General features: G+C 37.5%; 1 protein-coding gene across 4 annotated transcripts in view; it reads left to right on the top strand.

Annotated features, from left to right (window-relative positions):
• The window catches only part of CC2D2A (coiled-coil and C2 domain containing 2A), a 143,294-nt gene that overhangs the window by 116,060 nt on the left and 5,019 nt on the right, over window positions 1-22,215 (top strand). For 3 of the 4 annotated variants that reach the window (XM_055326646.1, XM_055326647.1, XM_055326648.1), the window contains 6 exons: window positions 4,135-4,224; window positions 6,223-6,336; window positions 7,922-8,056; window positions 18,430-18,552; window positions 20,281-20,339; window positions 21,778-21,955. In XM_055326646.1, the coding sequence (XP_055182621.1) occupies window positions 4,135-4,224; window positions 6,223-6,336; window positions 7,922-8,056; window positions 18,430-18,552; window positions 20,281-20,339; window positions 21,778-21,955 (699 nt within the window). Of the gene's footprint in view, window positions 1-3,940; window positions 3,997-4,134; window positions 4,225-6,222; window positions 6,337-7,921; window positions 8,057-18,429; window positions 18,553-20,280; window positions 20,340-21,777; window positions 21,956-22,215 lie in introns of those variants that run through there. The other variant, XM_055326649.1, reaches the window with a different exon arrangement.

Raw genomic sequence — 22,215 nt, forward strand, 5'->3', positions numbered from 1 at the left:
GCGTGTCTCTCATGAATAAATAAATACAATTTTTAAAAACAAACAGAAAAGGTTCCAAAGTTCCAAGCAACACAACCATATAAAAGATCATCAATGAAGAAATATGTCACCATGAAGATGGTGAGAGTTAGTACACATAACACACCGCAGAATCCGGCCACAAAGACTGCAGATACTAGAATTATCAGACTAAGAATATAAAATAGATATGTTTACTAAGTTTAAGAAATCCAGGGAATTGAAAATGTGACAGAAGAACAGTAGACTATCAGAACTGACAGGCAGATTGTTAAAAATATTGCATGGTATTTATAGAAATATAGAATAGTTAAAATTAGAAAATGAGCTACTGGCTCAAGCAAAACATTAAATACAGTAAAATACAGAGTTAAGTTACATACAGGTAAGTACAAAGAGAACTAGTTAACTGGAATATGCATGTAAATAATTTACTTGGAATATAGCACAATGATAGCAAAAAAATAGAAGATTAAAAAGAAAGGTTAAGAGACATGGAGGATAGAGGGAGGAGGACCAAACCTGTATGAAAGGAGAAAGTCAATGTTCAAAGAGATAAACTGAGAATTTATAAAATTTGATGTAGACAACAATCCTCTCTGATGCAGGAAGCTCAATATATCCAACACAAGATAAATAAAATGAAATTAAAATCTAGGCATACCATAGGGAACTACAAAGACAAAGATGATCTTAAAAGCAGCTGGGGAGAAAACAAATTTTCTACAAAAGATCAATGATGCATCCAATAGACTTTTCAGCTGCACAAATGAAAGTCAGAGAAGGCTTTCAAAAGGCTGAAAGAAAATGGCCATCAAACTATTTATTTATATCCAGTGAAACCATCTTTCACACGAACATTGGGAGAATTTACAACCAGAAGATTCTCACTTAAGAAATTTCTAAAAAATATACTTCAAAGAGAAGGAAAACTCTGAGAAAATCCTAGACTCTGCACATAATGGTATGGGGAATTTGTGAGTAAATCTAAACAGGCATTATCTTCAAATCAATAATAATAGTAATGAGGATGAAAACCAGTGATAAAACAAAAATCCTGGGGTAAAATGCATATATGTCAGGATAGGATTGATAATATTAATACCCTTGTATTTTTCCAAGAGGAGAGCAAAGATATTTATTAACTTCTAGAGTTTAAGCTAAATATTCACGTTGAAATTTCTTTTTTTTTTAAGATTTTATTCACTTATTTTAGAGAGAGACCATGCACAAGCAGGTGAAGGGCAGACGGGGAAGGAGAGGGACAAGCAGGTTCTGTGCTAAGTGTGGAGCTCAACATGACTCAATCACATGACCCTGAGATCATGAGCTGAGCCAAAATCAAGAGTTGGGGACTCAACTGACTAAGCCACCAAGATGCCCCCATGTTGAAGTTTCTAGATTAATCACTTAAAAAAAAAATTTAAGTACATGTAATTTTCAAAGTGGCAGGAGATAAAATAATAAAATGGGGGATGCCTGGGTGGCTCAATCGTTGAGCATCTGCCTTTGGCTCAGGTTATGATCCCGGGGTCCTGAGATGGAGTCCCACATCAGGCTCCCTGCAACGAGCCTGCATCTCCCTCTGCCTATGTCTCTGCCTTTCTCTGTGTCTCTCGTGAATAAATAAATGAAATCTTTAAAAGAAGAAAAGAAAGAAGAAAGAAAGAAAAGAAAGAAAGAAAGAAAGAAAGAAAGAAAGAAAGAAAGAAAGAGGATGAAGTGAGTGGGGAGAACAAAAAGAAATGTAGGAAAAAATGTGAAAAATAAGCACAGAATAAGGTAGTAGAAATGGTCTAAATGCTTACCAGTAATCACAAAGCAAACAGATTAAACTTTACAGTTAAAAGACAAAGCCTGTCAGACTAGATTTTTTTTTAAGATTTTATTTATTTATTCGTGAGAGACACAGAGAGAGAGGCAGAGACACAAGCAGAGGGAGAAGCAGGTCCCATGCAGGTAGCCTGATGTGAGACTCGATCCCAGATCTCCAGGATCACACCCTGGGCTAAAGGCAGTGCTAAACCGCTGAACCACTCGGGCTGCCCCCAGACTAGATTTGTAAACTGTTTATAGTGGCCCTTGACAAGCTGATTCTAATATTTATACGATGGTGCAAAGAGCCAAAATAGCCAAGATATCTTGAGGAATAAGAAGAACTCAGTGGGAAGATTTGCCATGCCATATATCCAGACTATTTATGAGACCATGGTAATTAAAGCAAATGGTATTGGCACACAGATAACAAAGGGAAAAACGGAAAAAAATTAAAAGTCCACTCAAATATGACCCACTCAAACCTGACACATGACAAAGCTGGCATTGGAAATTAGTAAGGAAAAGATTGACTATTACACAAAGTTTACTGATTTTTACATATGGAAAAAATAAAAAATAGACTCCTACTTCATATCACTCAAGTGCAGACAGATTGAGGACTTACATGTGAAGGCATTTTCATCTTTATGACTTGAAATAGAAAGTATTTCTTAAACAAGATACAAAAAAGCACAAGCTATAAAGAAAAAGAATGATACATTTGGCCATATTAAGAGTGAGAACTTGGGTTTTATCAAAGACACCACAAAGAATGAAAAACCACAAATATGATGTTGACAACATATATAATAGACAAATGAACACCAACTAGAGTATATTTTAAAAATACCTGCAAATCAATAAGAAAATGTACAAAATACTGAAACAGAAATTCATAGTGGGACTGATCCTGCCAGCCACGGGGCAACTTTTCTCTAAATAGCCAGTTGGGCTGGTGATAAGACAGGGTAGGAATGTCTTTTAGTCTTTGAGTTCTGATAAAATACAAAAGGTTTTTAGATAATGCCTGAAGAGTAGGGCTAAACATCGTGTCTACCATCAGAGCTGTCTTCCAAGGAAACACATCCAAGGCCTGGCTACCTCCCAGCCCATGCAGTAGACTGCTATCCAAGTGTATGCTTAGACCACGTAAGCCACCATTGCAAGCAAGCAAGGCCTTCCCCCAAAGCCTAGGGCTGTGTGTGGTGCCTGCTCGTCCAACTCCTCTTACAGTCACTTCTATATCCTCCCTTATCCATGCACACCAGGGAGTGAGACAGAGACCTCAGGGGTTTGTAGGTTTTCCAAAGGAATAGAAAGTGGAGTTCCTAACAAGACAAATTCTCACCAATGGCAGTACTTCTAAGGAAGTAGCTTGTTAGATTTGGAATAGCCTGAGAAGGAAAATAGTAGAGCAGCCCTTTTGGAGAAAGCCATTTTCCCAGGGCCAGCCCTGCATCTCTTGAGCTTTGCAATGTTGCTCACCCTCTCTATTTTGTCCTTGACATGATTCCTTTTTAAATAGAAGTTTTATTATTTTGTGTACCTCAACTGATCATGTGAATGAAAAAGTAACTATTGGAAGAGCTGTATACTTGCTTCACAGACGGTCTCTTTCCTTACAACAATACTAGGTGATAGTAACCTGACTGGCCTACCAACCTAATTCAGTGAAACTCATTTGGGAGAAACCAGCTTTAACTGTTTAAAAATCACTACTTCACTCTGTTAATTTAACAAGGATAGGAATGACTGTGCCAAAAAGTTTTCTCCCTTAAAAAAAAAAAATTCACAGAAGTATAAACTTGAAAGGCCAGTAAGCATAAGAAAAGATGTTCAATCTCCTTAGAGACTGCAGAAATATGAGTTAAAACCACAATGATTCCCTGATCTTGATTTCTAATTACTATTGCTCTCTAAAATCTCCTTGGAGAAATGGCTGCTTTCTGGACTGGGCTAGAAAAAATACAAGATTATTGTGAAAAGTCTTCTTATATGGGAAAGTAAGGAAGTACAGGGGGATAAAAGAGGACATTTCAAAGAGATCTATGAGCCAGTGTCTTCATCTGTAAAACATGGATATTAACAGTGACTTCCTTCATAGGATGTGTGCAGAGGATGAAATGACATAATGTTAACACAACATTCAGTAAACACTTGGTGAGCATTCACTTCATTTTGTACACATAAATGTTTGTGATATTATGAAATTTTCTTGCAAGAAAAGAGTATTCAACTATTTTGTCAGAAATTATTTTTTTTAAACAGGAACTGTTCAATTATTTTCTGCTTAAACAGGAACTGGTGGCTCGATATGTGTCATTGATTCCTTTCTTACCTGACACTGTTTCATTTGCTGGCATCTGTGACCTGTGGAGCACATCTGATGTAAGTAGTTCTTTCTCACAGATTTACTAGTTTGAGCTGACTTCATTGAACATTGGCCAAAGGCTTGTATAATTTTAAATTGCAACATTCATTAGTCCTTATAAAATCCATTTGGTCATCTGTTTAGCAGACTGAGCTAAATTCTGCAATATTTTTTCTTTCTGGTTCAGTTTGCCCAAGTTTAGAAATTAAGAAAAAACTATTCGCACCAAAAATGAAAAACATTTCAGAAGTCTTAATACTGATTTACCCTCCCAGTATGACCTTAACAATATCCCAGATTTATTTATTTAAAAAAAAAACTTACATTCGCTATTACATTTTGAACTTGCATATTCCATAGTTTATGGGCTTCTTAAGGCACACCATGTCATTACTGATTCTGCATGTACTTCCTGGTCCACTATTATATATCAGACATTGTACTAAGTTAGGGCTATGAACAAAATAAACATTGCCTATGCCCTCATAGAATTTTCAATCTATGTATGTTACATAACATGCAAATGGATCTTATATGAAGCGAACACATTATCACAGGTATTCATTCTGCTTCTGGATTTCATGTGGTACTGTGTTTGCATAAAATTGAACAATATCCTATGACGCCCTTTGAAAGATATCTTTAAACCAAAGAAATTTAAGTACACTTTAAATTTTTTCATTCCTCAGTATATTTTGATAACATAATGTTGACAGTATTAGAGGTAGCATTTCTACAACCTCAAGACATCTAAAGAAAATACACAAAGAGCAGAATAATTCATGTGCTCCAGACTCAGACAAACTTTACCACTCCCTAGGGATCCCTCACCGCTCCCTGTTTGCACTTCCTCATCTATAAAATCGGAAGATGGGATCCCTGGGTGGCGCAGCGGTTTGGCGCCTGCCTTTGGCCCAGGGCGCGATCCTGGAGACCCGGGATCAAATCCCACATCGGGCTCCCGGTGCATGGAGCCTGCTTCTCCCTCTGCCTATGTCTCTGCCTCTCTCTCTTTCTCTCTCTGTGACTATCATAAATAAATAAAAATTTAAAAAAATTTTTAAATGGGAAGATGAGTACCTCCCTCAAAAGTTTATTCTAGGATTATTCTAGGGGGAGTTAAGGCATGCAATGTGCTTAAAACTATTTGGGAGCAGGGCAGGGGGAGATATAAATAGGCAGAGCACAAATGATTTTTAGGGCAGTGAAATCATTCTGTGATACTCTGATGATGGGTGCATGTCATTACACATTTCTCACAACCCAGAGGAGGTACAACACCAAGAGGGAGCCCTACCATAAGCTGTGGACTCTGGGTGATTATGAAGTGTCAGATGTTGTTCTATCAGTTCGAACAATCATACCACTCTGTGGATAGATATTGATACTGTGTGGGGGCAACAGTAGATGGGAAATCTCTTCCTCCCAAGTATGCTATGAAATGAAAACTGTGCTGTAAAAATAGTCTTTAAAAAATTATTCGACACATGGTGGGCTATCATAAATTCAAAATGAAAAGTGAAACTTTGAAATTTGTCTCCCCCACCCAAAGTGTTGATTCTAGAAATCCTTGTAATCAGTGTCAGAGAAAATACCAATGTTTGTTTGTTCATTTCAATGAATTAGTGAAAGGGACCATAAGGGAAAGGAGGGAAACTGAGTGGGGAAAAATTAGAGAGGAAGACAAACCATGAGAGACTCCTAACTCTGGGAAATAAACAAAGGGTTGCAGCACGGGAGGTGGGTGGGAGGATGGGGTAACTGGGTGATAGGCGCTAAGGAGAGCACGTGATGTGATGAACACCAGGTGTTATACTATATGTTGGCAAGTTGAGTTTAAATTTTAAAAAACAAAAACAAAAAACATAGTGCCAAAATCTGGAAAAAAGATTTTTAAAATAGGTCTTCTACTTTAAGGCACTAATTTTAACAGTGAATTTTTTAAAATCCTGTATGGCCAATCCAAAATGAAGCAGTCAGTCAATACAACATACTTTTTCTTTTCTTTCTGTCAGCAATTTCTGGATCTCCTAGCAGGAGATGAAGAAGAACATGCAGTATTACTATGTAATTATTTTCTCTTTCTGGGAAAGAAGGCCTGGCTCATGATGGGCAATGCTATTCCTGAGGTAAGACCACTCAGGCTGGCTCCAACAAAAGAGAATAGTTGTCTAACATGCTTGTGTTATGTTCCAGATTATGAACTAATTTGCATAACGATCCTTTGAGTTCCAAGGGAAGTGGCCCAGAGATTCCACCAAGGTCAGAGAAAAGCAGTGATGAGACATGAAATGGTTTTTAGTGGTACTCAGACTCTGATCACTGCTTCAGTTGGGGAGCTTTTTTTGGCAAATCTGAACTCTTTGCCACTCAAAGGCCCCACCTGCTCACGTTCCTAAGAATTTTGATCCCTTGGTGATCAAGTGTTACTCATGCTAAAGAGTGAAGGGGATCTGAAGAAATGTGACAAGGTTAGAGATCTCTCCTGTCATGAACTGCCTCTGCTACTAACCAGCAGGCAAAAGGAAACATAGCAGATAACCCCAGAAGCAAAGAAAATAATGTTAGCAGCTATATTTTCATACTATTGTTACTTTTATTAGACTGGAGATGGCAACTATTAGAATGTTTCCCCAGCCCATGCAAATGTCCCTAAATTTGGGGAGAATTAGGATCACTTGTGGTGCGAGTTTACAAAATTCATGAGTTGAAGCAGCTTATTCAAAGACTGTATCAAAAAGAGGACACAAGTTTCCAGGAATCCTGAGGAATTAGGTAGTATCACGTCCAAAAATTAATTCATTCTCCACTGTTATCTTCCAGGGAGCCGAGTACAAGGAAAAGAATACTAGGCTAGGAAGTCACAAGGCCTGAGTTCAAAGGTCTGCCCATTCCTCATGAGCTGTGGGGCTCAAAGCAAGTCAATTCACAACTCTGGGCTTTATAAGGAAATGAGGATAATAAATTTTGTCCTGCCTTCCCCGGAAGGCTATTGTGAGCATCAAAGGAAATCCATGCATGAGCAATAAATGGATAAATGCTCACTATAAAAAAGTAATAATAATAATCCCATAATATAGAAGTATTCAGAATAAAAAGTTAAGGTCCCTCTTCAGGCTCCAACTCTCAAATCTACACACCACCCCGCCCCAGGTGTATTCACTAACAGTTTGGTGTGTATCTTTTCAAAACAACTTCTACACATTTACATTATTATATCTAAACTACTAATTACTGTATTAGAAACAAATAGTATTCAGAGATAATCAGCCTTCTATATACTTTTAAAAAATATTTTATTTATTTATTCATGAGAGACACACACAGAGTGGAAGAAACATAGGCAGAGAGAGAAGCAGGCTCCATGTAGGGGCCTGGATGTGGGACTGGACCCCAGGACTCCAGGATCATGCCCTGGGCCAAAGGCAGACGCTTAACTGCCAAACCACCCAGGCGTCCCAGCCTTCTATGTACCTAACCAACTATCCCTATTTGGTCTACTATACTGTACTAATAAATGCAAACATTTTGCAAAAAGGAACATTTGATTTTAGTTTTTAAATCCAGTGCAACCTAGAACTTCAAGCTAATTTTCATCATTAGCCATAAATTTTAGAAATGAGGGGTCTGACTAAAATAATGAATTGTGTGTGCAAACTGATCTTGACCTCAATTGCATAATTGGAAACTGTTTTAATGACTATTTTCCTTCAGGGTCCAACTGCCTATGTGCTAACTCGGGAGCAAAGTCACTATTTAATATGGAATCCCTGCAGTGGACATTTTTATGGACAATTTGATACATTCTGTCCCTTAAAAAGTGTGGGCTGTTTAATTGGTCCTGATAATGTAAGTATTACCTTTGGATGACTGTTGCTTTCTTTTTTTTTTTAATAGACTACTGATTTAATATTTTATGTATCAAAAAATTATATAAACATACACATAGAACAGTTATAGAAATATAATGTCAAGCACAGTGGCAAGACTGTCTGTCCTAAACTTTCAGTTGAATTAGTCACCGGATTCTGCAGAGAAGCACAATGACGTTAAAGGATATAGAACTCAGATTCAGAGGACCTGAGCTTATGTCCTGGCTCTCTCCTCACTTGTCTCTTCCAAAATAGAGTTTATAAGTACCTAACTCAGGGCTTTTTGAGAAGTAAGTGAGGCAAATTTATCACTTGAGAAGACTGGGTCCCTCCGTCTTCTTCCTCTCTCCCTTCTCCCTTCCTTCCATCTTTCCTTCCTTCCTTTTTTCTTTTCCTTTTCCCTTCCCTTCCCTTTTTATTTTCTTTTTAAAGATTTTATTTATTTATTTATTTATTTATTTATTTATTTATTTATTTATTTATTTATTTATTTGACAGAGACAGAGCACAAGCAAGAGGACTAGCAGAGGGAGAGGGAGAAGCAGGCTCCCCACAGAGCAGGGAGCCTGACGTGGGGCTTGATCCCAGGGTCCCAAAATCATGACCTGAGCCAAAGGCAGACACTCAACTGACTGAACCCCCCCAGGTGCCCCTTCCCTTCCCTATTTATTTACTTGTTTATTTTTTTAAAAGATTTAATTTATTTGAGAGAGAGAGCGTGAATCAGGGGGAGAGGCAGATGGCAAGGGAGAAGCAGGCTCCTTGCTGAAGAGGGAGACCTGATGTGGGACTCCATCCCGGGACTCAGGGATCATGACTTGAGCCGAAGGCAGACACTGAACCAACTGAGCCACCCAGGTGCCCCCCCCCCTTTATAAGAGAGACTCCCAGTACCCACCAGGTAATTGAGGGCAAACTTAATTATGAAGCGTACCATATAGGACAGTAGTTAAAAACATGAGTTATGGGGGCAGACTACCTGAGTTTAAACTTCAACTTCATCATTTAAGAGTTGAATGAGCTTGGGAAAGTTTCTTATGTCATTTAGCCTCAGCTTCTCATTGGTAAATGGAAGGTAATGGGTGCAATGATGTCGAAGAGTGTTGTGAGCCATGAAGCAGATGATCAGTGTAAAGCAGCTAACACACAGGGAAAACTCTGTACTGTTATGATTGTTTTTATCGTCATCACCTGTCTTAATGGTCTGAACTTTATGCATCTGCTAGAATAATCATTTCAGCATGTATCGCCAATGCGTTTTTTTTTATTGAAGTACAATGAACACACAGGGTTATATTAGTTTCAGGTGTACAACTTGATGATTCAACAATTCTACACAGTACTCAGTGCTCATCTCAATAAGTGTGCTCTTGATCCCCTTTATGTGTTTCACCCATCCCTCCACCTACCTCCCCTCCAGCAACCACCAGTTCTCTGTATTTAGGGGTCTGGTTTTTTGTCTTTGTTTTGTTTCTTAAATTCTACATATGTGTGAAGTCATATGGTATTTGTCTTTTTCTGACTTATTTCACTTAGTGTTACATCCTTTAGGTCCATCCATGTTGTCACAAATGGCAAGATCTCATTCTTTTCTATGGCTCAGTAATATTCCATTGTGTGTGTGTGTGTGTGTGTGTGTGTGTGTGTGTGTAATTGCTTTCATTTTCTTTGAGTAAGTATGCAGTAATGGAATCATAGGATCATATGGTAATTCTGTTTTTTAATTTTTTGAGAAAAAACTATTTTCCACCGTGGTTGCACCAGTTTGCATTCCCACCAACAGTGCACAAGGGTTTTTTTTCTCCACATCTTCACTAACACTTGTTGTTTCTTGTGTTTTCTATTTTAGTGATTCTGACAGGTGCAAGGTGAGATGTCATTGGAGTTTTGATTTGCACTTCTCTGATGACTAGTGATACTAGAAATCTTTTCATGTCTGTTGGCCATATGTATGGCCAAAGAAATTTCTGCTCATGTCTTCTGTCCATTTTTTAGTTGGATTAGTTGCCGGCTTTGTTGTTGTTGTTTTGGTTGCATTGTTCTTTATATACTTGGGATGCTAACCCTTTATCGGATATATTGTTTGCAAATATCTTCTGCCATTCCGTAGGTTGTCCTTTATTTTGTTGTGTCCTATGCTGTGTAGACGCTTTTTATTTTGATGTAGTCCATGTGGTTTATTTTGCTTTTGTTTCCCTCGCCTCTTCTAGACATATCTAGAAGAGTGTGAATATAGCCAATGTCAGAGTAATTACTGCCAGTGCTCTCATCCAGGATTTTTATGGTTTCAGGTCTCATATTTAAGTCTTTAATCCATCTTGAATTTTTGTGTACAGTCTAAGAAAGGAGACCAGTTTCATTCTTTTGCATATTTTCCCACCACCCTTTGTTAGAGACCATCTTTGTCCCATTGCATATTCTTGCCTCCTTTTTGAAGATTAATTGACCAAATAAGCATGGGTTTATTTCTGGGCTCTCTATTCTGTTCTGTTGTTCTATTTGTCCATTTTTATGCCAGTACCATACTGCTTTGATTACTACAGATTTGTAGTATATCTTGATATCTGGAATTGTGATACTTTCAGTTTTGTTCTTTTTCAAGATTGCTTTGGCTATTTGGGGTCTTTTGTGGTTCCACACAAATTTTATAATTATGTTTTCTAGTTCTATGAAAAAATGCTATTGGTATTTTGATAAGGATTGCACTAATTCTGTAGATTGCTTTGGGCAGTATGGACATTTTAACAATATTTGTTCTTCTAATCCATGAGCATGGAATATCTTTCCATTTTTTTGTGTCATCTTTAATTTCTTTCATCAGTATTTAATAGTTTTCAGAGTACAGATCTTTCACCTCCTTGGTTTATTCCTAGCTATTTTATTATTTTTGGCACAACTGTACACAAGATTGTTTTTTAATTTCTCTTTCTGCTACTTCATTATTAGTGTATAGGATTGTAACAGATTTCCGTATATTAATTTTGTATCCTGCAACTGAATTATCAGTTCTTGGAGTATTTTGCTGGAATCTTTAGGGTTTTCTTTATATAGTATCATGTCATCTGCAAATAGTGAACGTTTTACTTCTTCCTTACCAATTTGAATGCCTTTTCTTTTTCTTCTGATTGCTGTAGCTAGGACTTCCAGTACCATGTTGAATAAAAGTGATGAGAGTGAACATTCCTGTCTTGTTCCCGATCTTAGAGGAAAAGTTCTGTGTTTCCCCCACTGAGTTTGATGTTAGCTGTGGGTTTATCATCACACATGGCTTTTATTATGTTGAAGTATGTTCCCTCTAAAGCTACTTTGTTGAGAGTTTTATCGTGAATGGATGTTGTACTTTACCAAATGCTTTTTCTTCATCTGTTGAGGTAATCATATGGTTATCTTTTTTCTTATTAATGTGATGTATGACATTGATTAACTTGGAAATATTGAACCACCCTGTATCCCTGGAGTAAATGCCATTCAATCATGAATGATTTTTTAAAATATTTATTTATTAATTCATGAGAGAGAGAGAAAGGCAGAGACACAGGCAGAGGGAGAAGCAGGCTCCCCACATGGAGCCCAATGCAGGACTTGATCTCGGATCCCGGGATCACACCCTGAGCCAAAGGCAGAAGCTCAACCACTGAGCCACCCAGGCGTCCCTCATGAATGATTTTTAAAAAATATATTGTTGATTTGGTTTGCTAAGATTTTGTGGAGGATTTTTGCATCTATGTTCATCAGAGATATTGGCCTATAGTTTTCTTTTTTGTAGGGTCTTTGGTTTTGGTGTCAGGGTACTGCTAACTTCATATAATGAATTTGGAAGCTTTCATCCCAAATCTATCATTTGGAATAGTTTAAATAGTTATTAACTCTTCTTTAAATGTTTGGTAGAATTCACCTGTGAAGCCATCTGGTCCTGAAATTTTGTTAGTTTTTTTTAATTACTGATTCAGTTTCATTGCTAGTAATTTGTTCAAATTTTCTATTTCTTCCTGATTCAGTTTTAAGTTACATGTTTTTAGGAATTTATCCATTTCTTCTAGGTTGTCCAGTTTGTTGTTATATATAATTTTTCATAATATTCTCTTAAAATCAGGGATGCCCGGGTGGCTCAGTGGTTGAGCATCTGCCTTCAGCCCAGGGCATGATCCTGGAGACCCGGGATCAAGTCCCACATCAGGCTTCCTGCATGGAGCCTGCTTCTCCGTTTGTCTCTGCCTCTCTGTCTCTCATGAATAAGTAAAAAAAATCTTTTTTTTAAAAAAAGTCCCCTACTATTATTATATTACTGTCATTTTTTCCCTTTATGTCTTTTACTAGTTGCTTTATGTTTTAAGGTACTCCTATCTTGGGTGCATAGATATTTACAATTTTTGACCATCTTCTTGGATATCCCCCTTTTCGTTATGTAGTATTCTTCTGTGTCTCTTGTTATAGTCTTTGCTTTAAATTCTATTTTCTCCAATATAAGTTTTTTTTAAAGATTTTATTTATTTATTCATGAGAGACACAGAGAGAAACAGAGAGGCAGAGACACAGGCAGAGGGAGAAGCAGGCTCCATGCAGGGAGCCTGATGTGGGACTCGATTCTGGAATTCCAGGATCACACCCTGGGCTGAAGGCAGTGCTAAACCGCTGAGCCACCCAGGCTGCCCCAATATAAGTATATTTTTTAGATGTTATTTATTCATGAGGGACACACAGAGAGAGAGGCAGAGACTTAGGCAGAGGGAGAAGCAGGCTCCCTGTAGGGATCCTGATGTGGGACTCGATCCCAGGTCCCTGGATTATGACCTGAACCAAAGGCAGATGTTCAACCACTGAGCCACCCAGGTGCCCCTCCAATATAAGTATTGCTACCCCAGTTTTGTCTTGCTTCTACTTGTATGGTAAGTGTTTTCCATACCTTTACTTTTAATCTTCATTGATCTGTCAGAAAACAAATCACTTGACCATGCATCCCCAATATATGTATTTCTGTTTATAAATTATATATTTTTATTGTGCATCAACATATTATTACATTAAACACAGAAAAAAAGCTCTTAAAAATAAAAAAGAATTAGGAAATCTAATACTTTCTCCTCTGGTGTGTGCACCCTACTGTAAAGATCATTAGTCTAGGGGTTCTTAGGTCTCTCAGTCAGTTTAGCACCTAGCTCTTATTTTCAGTTCAGGTCATGGTCTTGGAGTCATGAGATCAAGCCCCATATCAGGGTCCAAACCCAGTGTGCAGTCTGATTCTCTCTCTCCCTCTGCCCCTCCCCATTTGTGTGAAATACATACATACATACATACATATCACTAATCTACTCTTTTCGGTTACTGCTAAAATTAGAGATAATATATGCTAAGCACCTGGTTTTCATAGGTGTTCAGCAAATGGCAACTATTTTTTATTACAAGTGTGAAGAGCACTGTGGAGTACCATTCTTAAATTAAAAGCTTTATCATAATCGTGAATAAGCTGCTAGCTCCTCCTGTTTGGAGAACCATGTGAAGGCCATTTGGAATCAAGCAGAGTCGACAGGCATTGAAAAAGACCTCAAATAATTCCATTCTCTCTCTAAATTATTATTAGTTCTCAAAACAATTACTGTGTGATTGACTAATTACATAAAGCCCAGGTTTTGTGAGGAAGAAAGACCCCTCCTCCTTACTAACAAGAAGCATATGTTCACGATGTTGGGCATTCTTCATGGCACCTGTTCCGAACCTGCTCTAAGCCTTAACCTCTCTTGGTAGAGGACCTCACACTTGCCTAGTTGGCCTGATACCGACTGTAGAATCTCCACTGCCTTCTGCTCCACAAACACAACCTCTCTGGATTGTCAGCCTTTCTTCTCCTATAGTCCCTTGCCAGGAAAGAAGCGTCTCCCCTTTCTACTCATGTTTGTGTCTTCACTCTTATTCCAAGACGTGCCTCTACTCATTATTCCAACTTGCCCCTACATTTTTTCTCTCTATACTGATATGCTTGGAAGTGCAACAGTACCAAAATACAGGCATACCTCAATTTGTTATGCTTCATCATATTCACACTGTGTTTTTTTTTTTACAAAATGAACATTTTATGGCAACTCTGTGCCAGGCAAATCCGTCAGTACCCTTTTCCAACAGCATTTGCTCGCTTCACGTCTCTGTCATGTTTTGGTAATTCTTGCAATACTTCAAACTTTTTCATTATATTTGTTATGATGATCTGTGATGATAATTCGCTGAAAGCCCAGATGATGATGAGCATTTTTAGCCATATACTTTTAATTAAGCTATGTATGGGATGCCTGGGTGGCTCAGCGGTTGAGCATCTGCCTTTGGATCAGGGCATGATGCCAGGAGTCCTGTGTCAGGTTTCCTGCATGAAGCCTGCTTCTCCTTCTGCCTGTGTGTCTGCTTCTCTGTGTCTTTCATGAATAAATAAAATCTTTAAAAAAAATTAAGGTATATATATTGTTTCTTTAGGCATAATGCTATTGCACATTAAATAGGCTACAGTATTATTATAAATATACTTTTATACGCACTGGGAAACCAAAATATTCATTTGACTTCCTTTATTGCAATATTCACTTTATTGCAGTGGTCTGTAACCAAACCATAATATCTCAGAGGTGTGCTTGTATGCTTCTACCAACCTTGAATTACCATCTCCTCTCTTTCCTTTGCTTCCAAAGTTCTTCAATTACTAATTATATCCCCTGCTTCTATGTTCTCAGTAAACTCAGACTTTAACCCTTTTAAAAATCTAGCTCCTCTTCCCTGACCATCCTATAGAAATTCAACTCTGAGAGGTACCTGAGAGGTACCATTGTTTTACTAATAGATAAATAACTCCAAAGGTTTACTCTCATCTTCCCTCTCTTCTCCTTTCCTATGGTGCATAACATGACTAATAACCTCTTTATGAAAAAAAAAAAAAACTTTCCCAATTGGTTTACAGATAAAGGAATGTTTGGTTTCCTTTTTCTCTGCAAGAGTTTCTTAGGTTTCTTTCACTCGCTCTTCTTCGACCCCTTAAAAGTCAATATTCCTCAAGATTCTATATTTAGATTTCTTGCAGGACCACACCCATTATTATTAATTGTAACTCTATCTAGGCTATCCTGGCAGAGAAGTTATAATCCTTTCACTAGCCCCAGAATCTTTCTTTGGATCCTGAATTTTCAACTGTCTGCGAGACACCCAAGTACTTTATCAAAATCTCAAACTTGAGGGCACCTGGGTGTCTAGTCAGCTGGGTGGCTGACTCTTAGTTTCAGCTCAGGCCATGATCTCAGGGTCCTTGGATAGAGCCCTGCATTGGGCTCTATGATCCGTGAGGAGTCTGCTTAAGGATTCTCTCTCCCTCTCCCTTTCCCACTGCTTATGTGCATGCTCTTTCTGTATATGTATAAAATAAATAAATCTTTTTACAAAAATCTCAAACTTGGCACATCCAAAATTCAGATCATTTCCCCCTTGCATCCAAAACAAGCTCCTCCTCCCGGTTTCTGTTTCTACGGATGTCAGTTACCCAGATTCACACCTCAGAATCCTTGATTTTCTCTCTCCCTTACTGTAACCTCCTACTTCAATGCTATTAACAGATGCCAAATCATATAGATTCTACCTGCTGTGTTTTCTAGGCCAAGCCATTATTGTTTTATCCTGCATTACTATAAGTAACCAACTAAATAGTCTCTCCAACTCAATCCATTATTTGGTGTACTGATACCTGATTAAGTTTATGAACATTGGGCTTCATCATTCTACGGCTCAAAAAGTATTGGAGGGACCGCACTACATACAGATTTAGGAACAAACTTCTTGCCTTAGATTTCAAAGTCCTATATAATCTGACCTCAACTTTTTCCAGCACTATTTTCCACAATTTTTCTGCATATTCCCTACCCTATATCCAAATTGTAGTTCTTAAAGACCTTGCCTTCTTTAAACAATTTCATGATTTGAATTACAAGTATCAAAGCCTCCCTAACCTGGCTATCACTCCTCTGTATCCTTTGCTGCTTTTTTTGTTATTTCTCCAAATTCAAAAAATCAGAACTTCAAAGTTCAAATTCATCAAACATCTTATCTACACTTCCTCCCTAGAAACATAAATGCTGATGATCCCCAAATGTGTATCTCTAGCTCATCTAGCTCCCAGAACTTCAGACTCAAATATCCAACTATGTACCCATCATCTTCATATAGATATCAGACATGTATCTCAAACTCAACGTGCCCACACTTGAGCTCCCAATTTCCTTTGCGGTCTTTCTTATCTCAATAAAGGGCAATTCCATCAGTCCAGTTACTTAGGCCAAAATCCTTGGAGTCACCTTTGATTCCTCTTTATCCCACATCCTATTCATCAGCAAATTCTATTGGTTTCATAATATATCCAGAATCTGACCATAGCTGACCAATTTCACTACTGTTTTGGTCCACACTACTGTACCTCTTACCTGGATTATTTGAAAATAGCCCCCTAACTGGAGACTTCACTATTTGCCCTTACCTTCTTTGGTCTAGTCTCAAAGCAGACTATAATATTCTTTATATTAGTGTTAAAATGAAAGGCAGACTATGTCACTCCTCCACCTAAAGTACTCCAATTGCTTCCTAGCTCACTCTAAAATCAAAGCCTAAATCTTTAAAATACTTCACAAGGCCTTTTATAACCTGACAGCCATCCTGCACCCTCCACCGCCCGCATCCTCCACTGATGTCATCTCTTACTTGCTCTAATTTGCTCACTCCTTTAAAGCTACCATCTTCCTCAACACATCAAGCAAATTTTGTATTTGTTCTTTCCCCTTCATAGATGACCTTTCCCCTTACTGGGTATCTTCATAACTTCTCCCTCACTTCTTGCATTTCTGATCAAATGTCATTGTTCCAGCAAGAATTTCCCTACTGATCCTGAAATTTCATCTCTTCCCATGTTTTCTCCACAGCTCTTGTATAAGTTAGCTGTTGCCACAATAAAGATAGTAAAAACCCATCCTCAAACTAAATGGCTTAAAACAATTATTCTCATGATTCTCTGGGTCAGCTGGAACAGCTCTGCTTCATGTATGTTTATTCTGGGACTCAGCAGTGACAATAGCAGAAGCACAAGAAGGCAAGCAGGGAAACACAAAGCCTCTTAGGCTTAGATCAGAAGTTACACACTAACACTTCCATTCCATTCTATTGGCCAAACATTAAGGAGCAGGAAAATACATTTCAACCCTTTTAGTGGGAGGAACTCTAAAGTAACATGGCAAAAAGTGTAGGTATAGGAAGGCAGGAAGAACTCAGGTCAGTGATACAATCTACTGTATCATTTAACATCATCTGAAATCCCATATATTTACTTATTTGTTCACATTATCTTCTCACTAGCTACTGCATAAGGGTAGGAACTCTGTTTCGTTATTTTATCTCTAGGGACTGAAACTGAGCCCAAACATAGTAAATACTAGATAAATGTGTTAAATGTACAAATTTATCACTGATGCACGCAGTCATTCAATATGCCTACTATGTGCCAGAAGCTATGCTAAATGCTAAAAATAGGTGAACAAGGCACAGGGCAAATGTCAAGACAACAATGTAATATTTAGTGAGGATGGCAGATGGATGGACAGGCAATTATTAACAATGATAAACACAAATAATAGTAATAAATTAGCTAACAATTATTGGGAAACCTACTATGTTCTAGGCATTGTTCCAAGGGGTATAGATGAATTAACTAATCTGCTCAACAACCTTGAGGTGGGTACTATTATCCCAGTTTCATAGAGGAGGAAAATGAAGTACAAAGAAGTTAAATAAATCATCCAAGATCATATGGTTAATAAATATAGGAGCCAGAATTCAAATAAAAATGGCCTGACTCCAGAACCAATTTACTACATTCCTCAGCAGGGAAGGTGCTTTTCAGAGATTACAGATTCCTGTAATCTATTACAGAGATTCCTCTTTGCTGTGGAAGCAAAGAGGTAGACATATAACTCAATTGGGAGGTTAGGAAGTACAGTTAGAAAAGCCAGACTGAGAAAGGAATAGCTTTGTCTATCTTCTAAAATTTTTTAATCTTATCAGGAACTATCTTATTTCATCAACCTATTATCAGTGGTAAGGTGCACCTCAACTTCAGATATGAAAAATTTGAAAAAATGACCAATGACAATTTTATGATGCCTCGGATTATAAAATGCAGGTTTTACAAATTAAAATGTGAAAAAAAAAACCACCTGTGTATCCTCTTGCTTTCTGCTTCCTCTATACATACATGCACGCATGCGCGTGCACACACACACACACACACAAACACACAAACATCTGCTGCCATATATGCTAATGTCGTCTTGTCTTTTTTAGATTTGGTTTAATACTCAACGATACGACTCCCCACTACGGATAAATTTTGATGTCACCAAACCCAAGCTATGGAAATCTTTCTTTTCAAGAAGCCTTCCATATCCTGGCCTTTCCAGTATTCAGGTATATAATTCTTTTATTAACATATAGACAAAGGGGTGCCTAAGTGGCTCAGTCAATTAAGTGGCCAAATCTTGATTTTGGCTCAGGTCATGATCTCAGGGTTGTGAGATGGAGCCCCAGGTAGGCTGCCTCGCTGGGTAAGGAGCCTGCTTACGATTCTCTCTCTTCCCTCTCCCTCTGCCCCTCTCTCCCTCTCTTAAATTATATATATATATATATATATATATATATATATATATATATATATATATATATAATTTGAAATCATTATACTGGATAGCCAGACATGCTTTTTACCCTGAATTCTACTAGATATTCAGTCAAAAATAATATTTCTCAAACTTAGTTGAGCCCAACTCACAGTAAGAAATTACCACCATATCATGAACCAGTATATATATGTGTGGGGGAAAAAAATGAACCTCATGACTTAAAAAGTATATTAGAATATATTCTTAAATGCTAGTCTCAATTCACTAAATGACTAAATTTCATGACTATTAAAACATGAAATCAAACTGCAGGGCATGATCCAGTAGAGGCTCATAAAATTAATTTAGAAGGTCCTGACCAGTGTTAAGATTTTAATAAGTGTGAAAATTGTTTAGTAAGGGTTCTATTAAATTTGTTAGATATATATGTATCTGTGTATGTGTACAGTAAGTGTATAATATGAGGTATACTTTTTACTGTGATCCAGACCTTTCCAAAAAGAGGTTTAAAAAAAAAAAAAAAAAAAACAGTGCCCTAGAGAAATTCTTCCATGTGTCAAGGTGACATATATAAGATTTTTCATAGAAACATTGTTTATAACAGCCTAAGAACTGGAATTACAGAAGGGACAAATTATGTAGAGTACATACTGGAATATTTTATAGTAGCTACACAAGTGAAACATTAATAAATCTTAGCACTCTAAAAATGTGGATGTTATTATCTCTATTAAGGGAGAAAGGCAATCTGCATATTCACAGGATAAAATTACATAAACCGACTTGTCAAATCACTACATTGTACACCTGAAATCAATGTAACATTGTGTGTCAACTATACTTGGAAAAAAAGGCGAGGGGGGGGAGGGGGGTGCCTGGGTGGCTCAGTGAGCATCTGCCTTTGGCTCAGTCGGGATCCCGGGTCCTGGGATTGAGTCCTGCATCACACTCCCTGCATGGAGTCTGCTTCTCCCTCTGCCTGTCTCTGCCTCTCTCTTTGTCTCTCATGAATAAATAGAATCTTAAAAAAAAAGAAAAGAAAAGAAAAGAAAAAGAAAGACATAAAGTTTACAAAACACCCATACCAAAATAATACATTGTTTGGGGATACATAGATATGTAATAAAATCATAAATACATTTTATTAACTTGCTAATCTCCACCAACTATGATGTACACATCAGGAGGCAGTGATTTTATTCATGGCCACATCTCTATCACCTATAAAAAATGCCTGGCACATCATAGATATATGTTGAATAAAAGTGCTAAAAAATAAATTCAAGTCGTAGCTACTTCTATGGTGAGAGAGGTAGGAAATTACACAGCACTTTAATTTCTTTGTGATATTGTACTTAAGGTGGCTCATGGGTACACTGGTATCCATTATACTATGGTCTGTATCTGAATGAATGTCTGAGATTTCACAATTTTTAAAAAGATTTAGAAAAGAATTAGAAAGTTACTCAAATTAAGTGTGATTCTTAACATTTCTTAACTATTTTCTCTTTCATAGCCAGAAGAACTAATTTACCAGCGCATAGACAAAGCGGCTGCAGCTGAGCTACAAGACAGGTCATATGATACCCTTAAATCCACATGCAATCTGTCACTAGAAGTGTAATACCAAAACTGAACAGTTCTTGGCCTGGATTAATAATTTGAGCAATTAAAACTTTAATTCATGTTTATAGAAAGATACCAAATACAGATCTGATCTCTAAATCCTGCAGCTCAAAGGGAGACCTTTGCATCAGTACAGTGTGGAACAAACAGAAGTGACCTTCAGCAATGATAGGTAGTTCTCCCAAAACTTCACCTCAGGTTAGAGCTCAGCATCATGTTATTATAGGCCTTATTCAGACTTACCATAATCCTCAGCTTAATATGCCTCTTTTGTCCAATTAGTGGCTTACTGAACTTCAGCTAGTTTATAAACCTAACACAAGGAGAAGGCTGGGAAGAGTTCCCATGATCCTTATAATCATGTAAAACAAAACTTTACTTTTCCAGTTTTGCAAATGTGGAAACCAAGGTTCAAAGAGGTCAATTTACTTGTTAAGTGTTAGAGGGGGCTTCTGAGCCGAGTCAGATCTGATTTTAAAGTCTGCCCTTTCTACTATATCAAGCTGTGTAAAGAGCAGCATGTCAAATACTCAAGGATAAATGTGACCCTTTCTATTACTAGAAAACTCCAAATTATTCTCAATTTCAAACTTTAAATAAAGCCCTACTAGAGGTACAGACCTAGAACTACTAATTCTCAAAAAAGTCTTTGTTTCTTCAGATAGTTTCAGGATACTATTACTTAGACCCACATTATTTATCTACTCAACATTGATGAAGTGCACGGCAATTCAATCATACTCTTGCTCAGACTGTCTTGAAACCCAGGACAAACGTGTCATGTGCCAAATGAGAAGGAGATCCTGCAGCTATTAAGCAGTGAGGAGCTGGATGGATCTCTAAATCTGTGCATTTGGTTAGGGATGCAGAAGAGGCCTTAGAATTGGCAGGGTTTCAACTCAAACCTCACATCCCCTGCCATTGTTAAGTCACTTATTCTACCTCAAGCTGTCCCCACATAAGTAAAATTGGGACAAGATCCCCTCGGGAGTCACAGTTAAGATTAAATAAAAATGAACAGAAAGGATTTTACACAGTACCTGGTAAATAAAGGCTCAACAAATGCTAGCTATTTTCCTTTATTCTGTGTTTGCCACTTAATTTTTGATATCCTGCTTTGTACCTAATGATAGGTACTGGATCTATGGGACATAAAGCTTAGTGATGATGGATATTCTAAGAACAGTCTCAAGGAAATTCAGAAAAAGAATCCTCATAAACAGAAGTCACAGCACAGGATTAAGAATCAATATGCAGCAATAAAAGCCCTACAAATATTTAAGGCTTTCAACATAAACTATGTGTAGTGAATGACAACTCCACCCGAATCCCCACTGCATAGAGAAAAGTCAAACCAGCAAAAAATAGAGTTTTTTTTTATAAACAGGATTGAAAAAATACTGAAAGAAAAAATCATGGACTGGAGGCCACGCCATCTGACTAGATGGAACAGGTACTGTACCTCCGCGCTTCGACACTTCTTACCTGTGTTAGAAAGAAGTCGAGGAGAAGATGTAGAAGATGACCATAGAGCAGAGCTGCTCAAACAGCTGGGAGACTACCGGGTAAGTACAAATGGCTCTAAACTGAACCTGTGGATTTCATTTCAAATTGGAAATTGCCTGGTAATGCACGTTTAGAATCAAAATACCTACTTGGCTGCCCAAATACATAGATGAAGCAGCATAGAGTAAAAGATGTAATTAAAAGTTCAAATCTCAGTGATTAAGCTATTATTAAACAGCAAAATGCCTCCATAAACTGAAAATGCTATAAGACTAGGCAACAAAAAAATCTTTAATAAAATGCATTGCAAGAGTATTAA

Source organism: Nyctereutes procyonoides, unplaced genomic scaffold, assembly GCF_905146905.1.
Source record: "Nyctereutes procyonoides isolate TBG_1078 unplaced genomic scaffold, NYPRO_anot_genome, whole genome shotgun sequence".
NCBI lineage: Eukaryota > Metazoa > Chordata > Mammalia > Carnivora > Canidae > Nyctereutes > Nyctereutes procyonoides.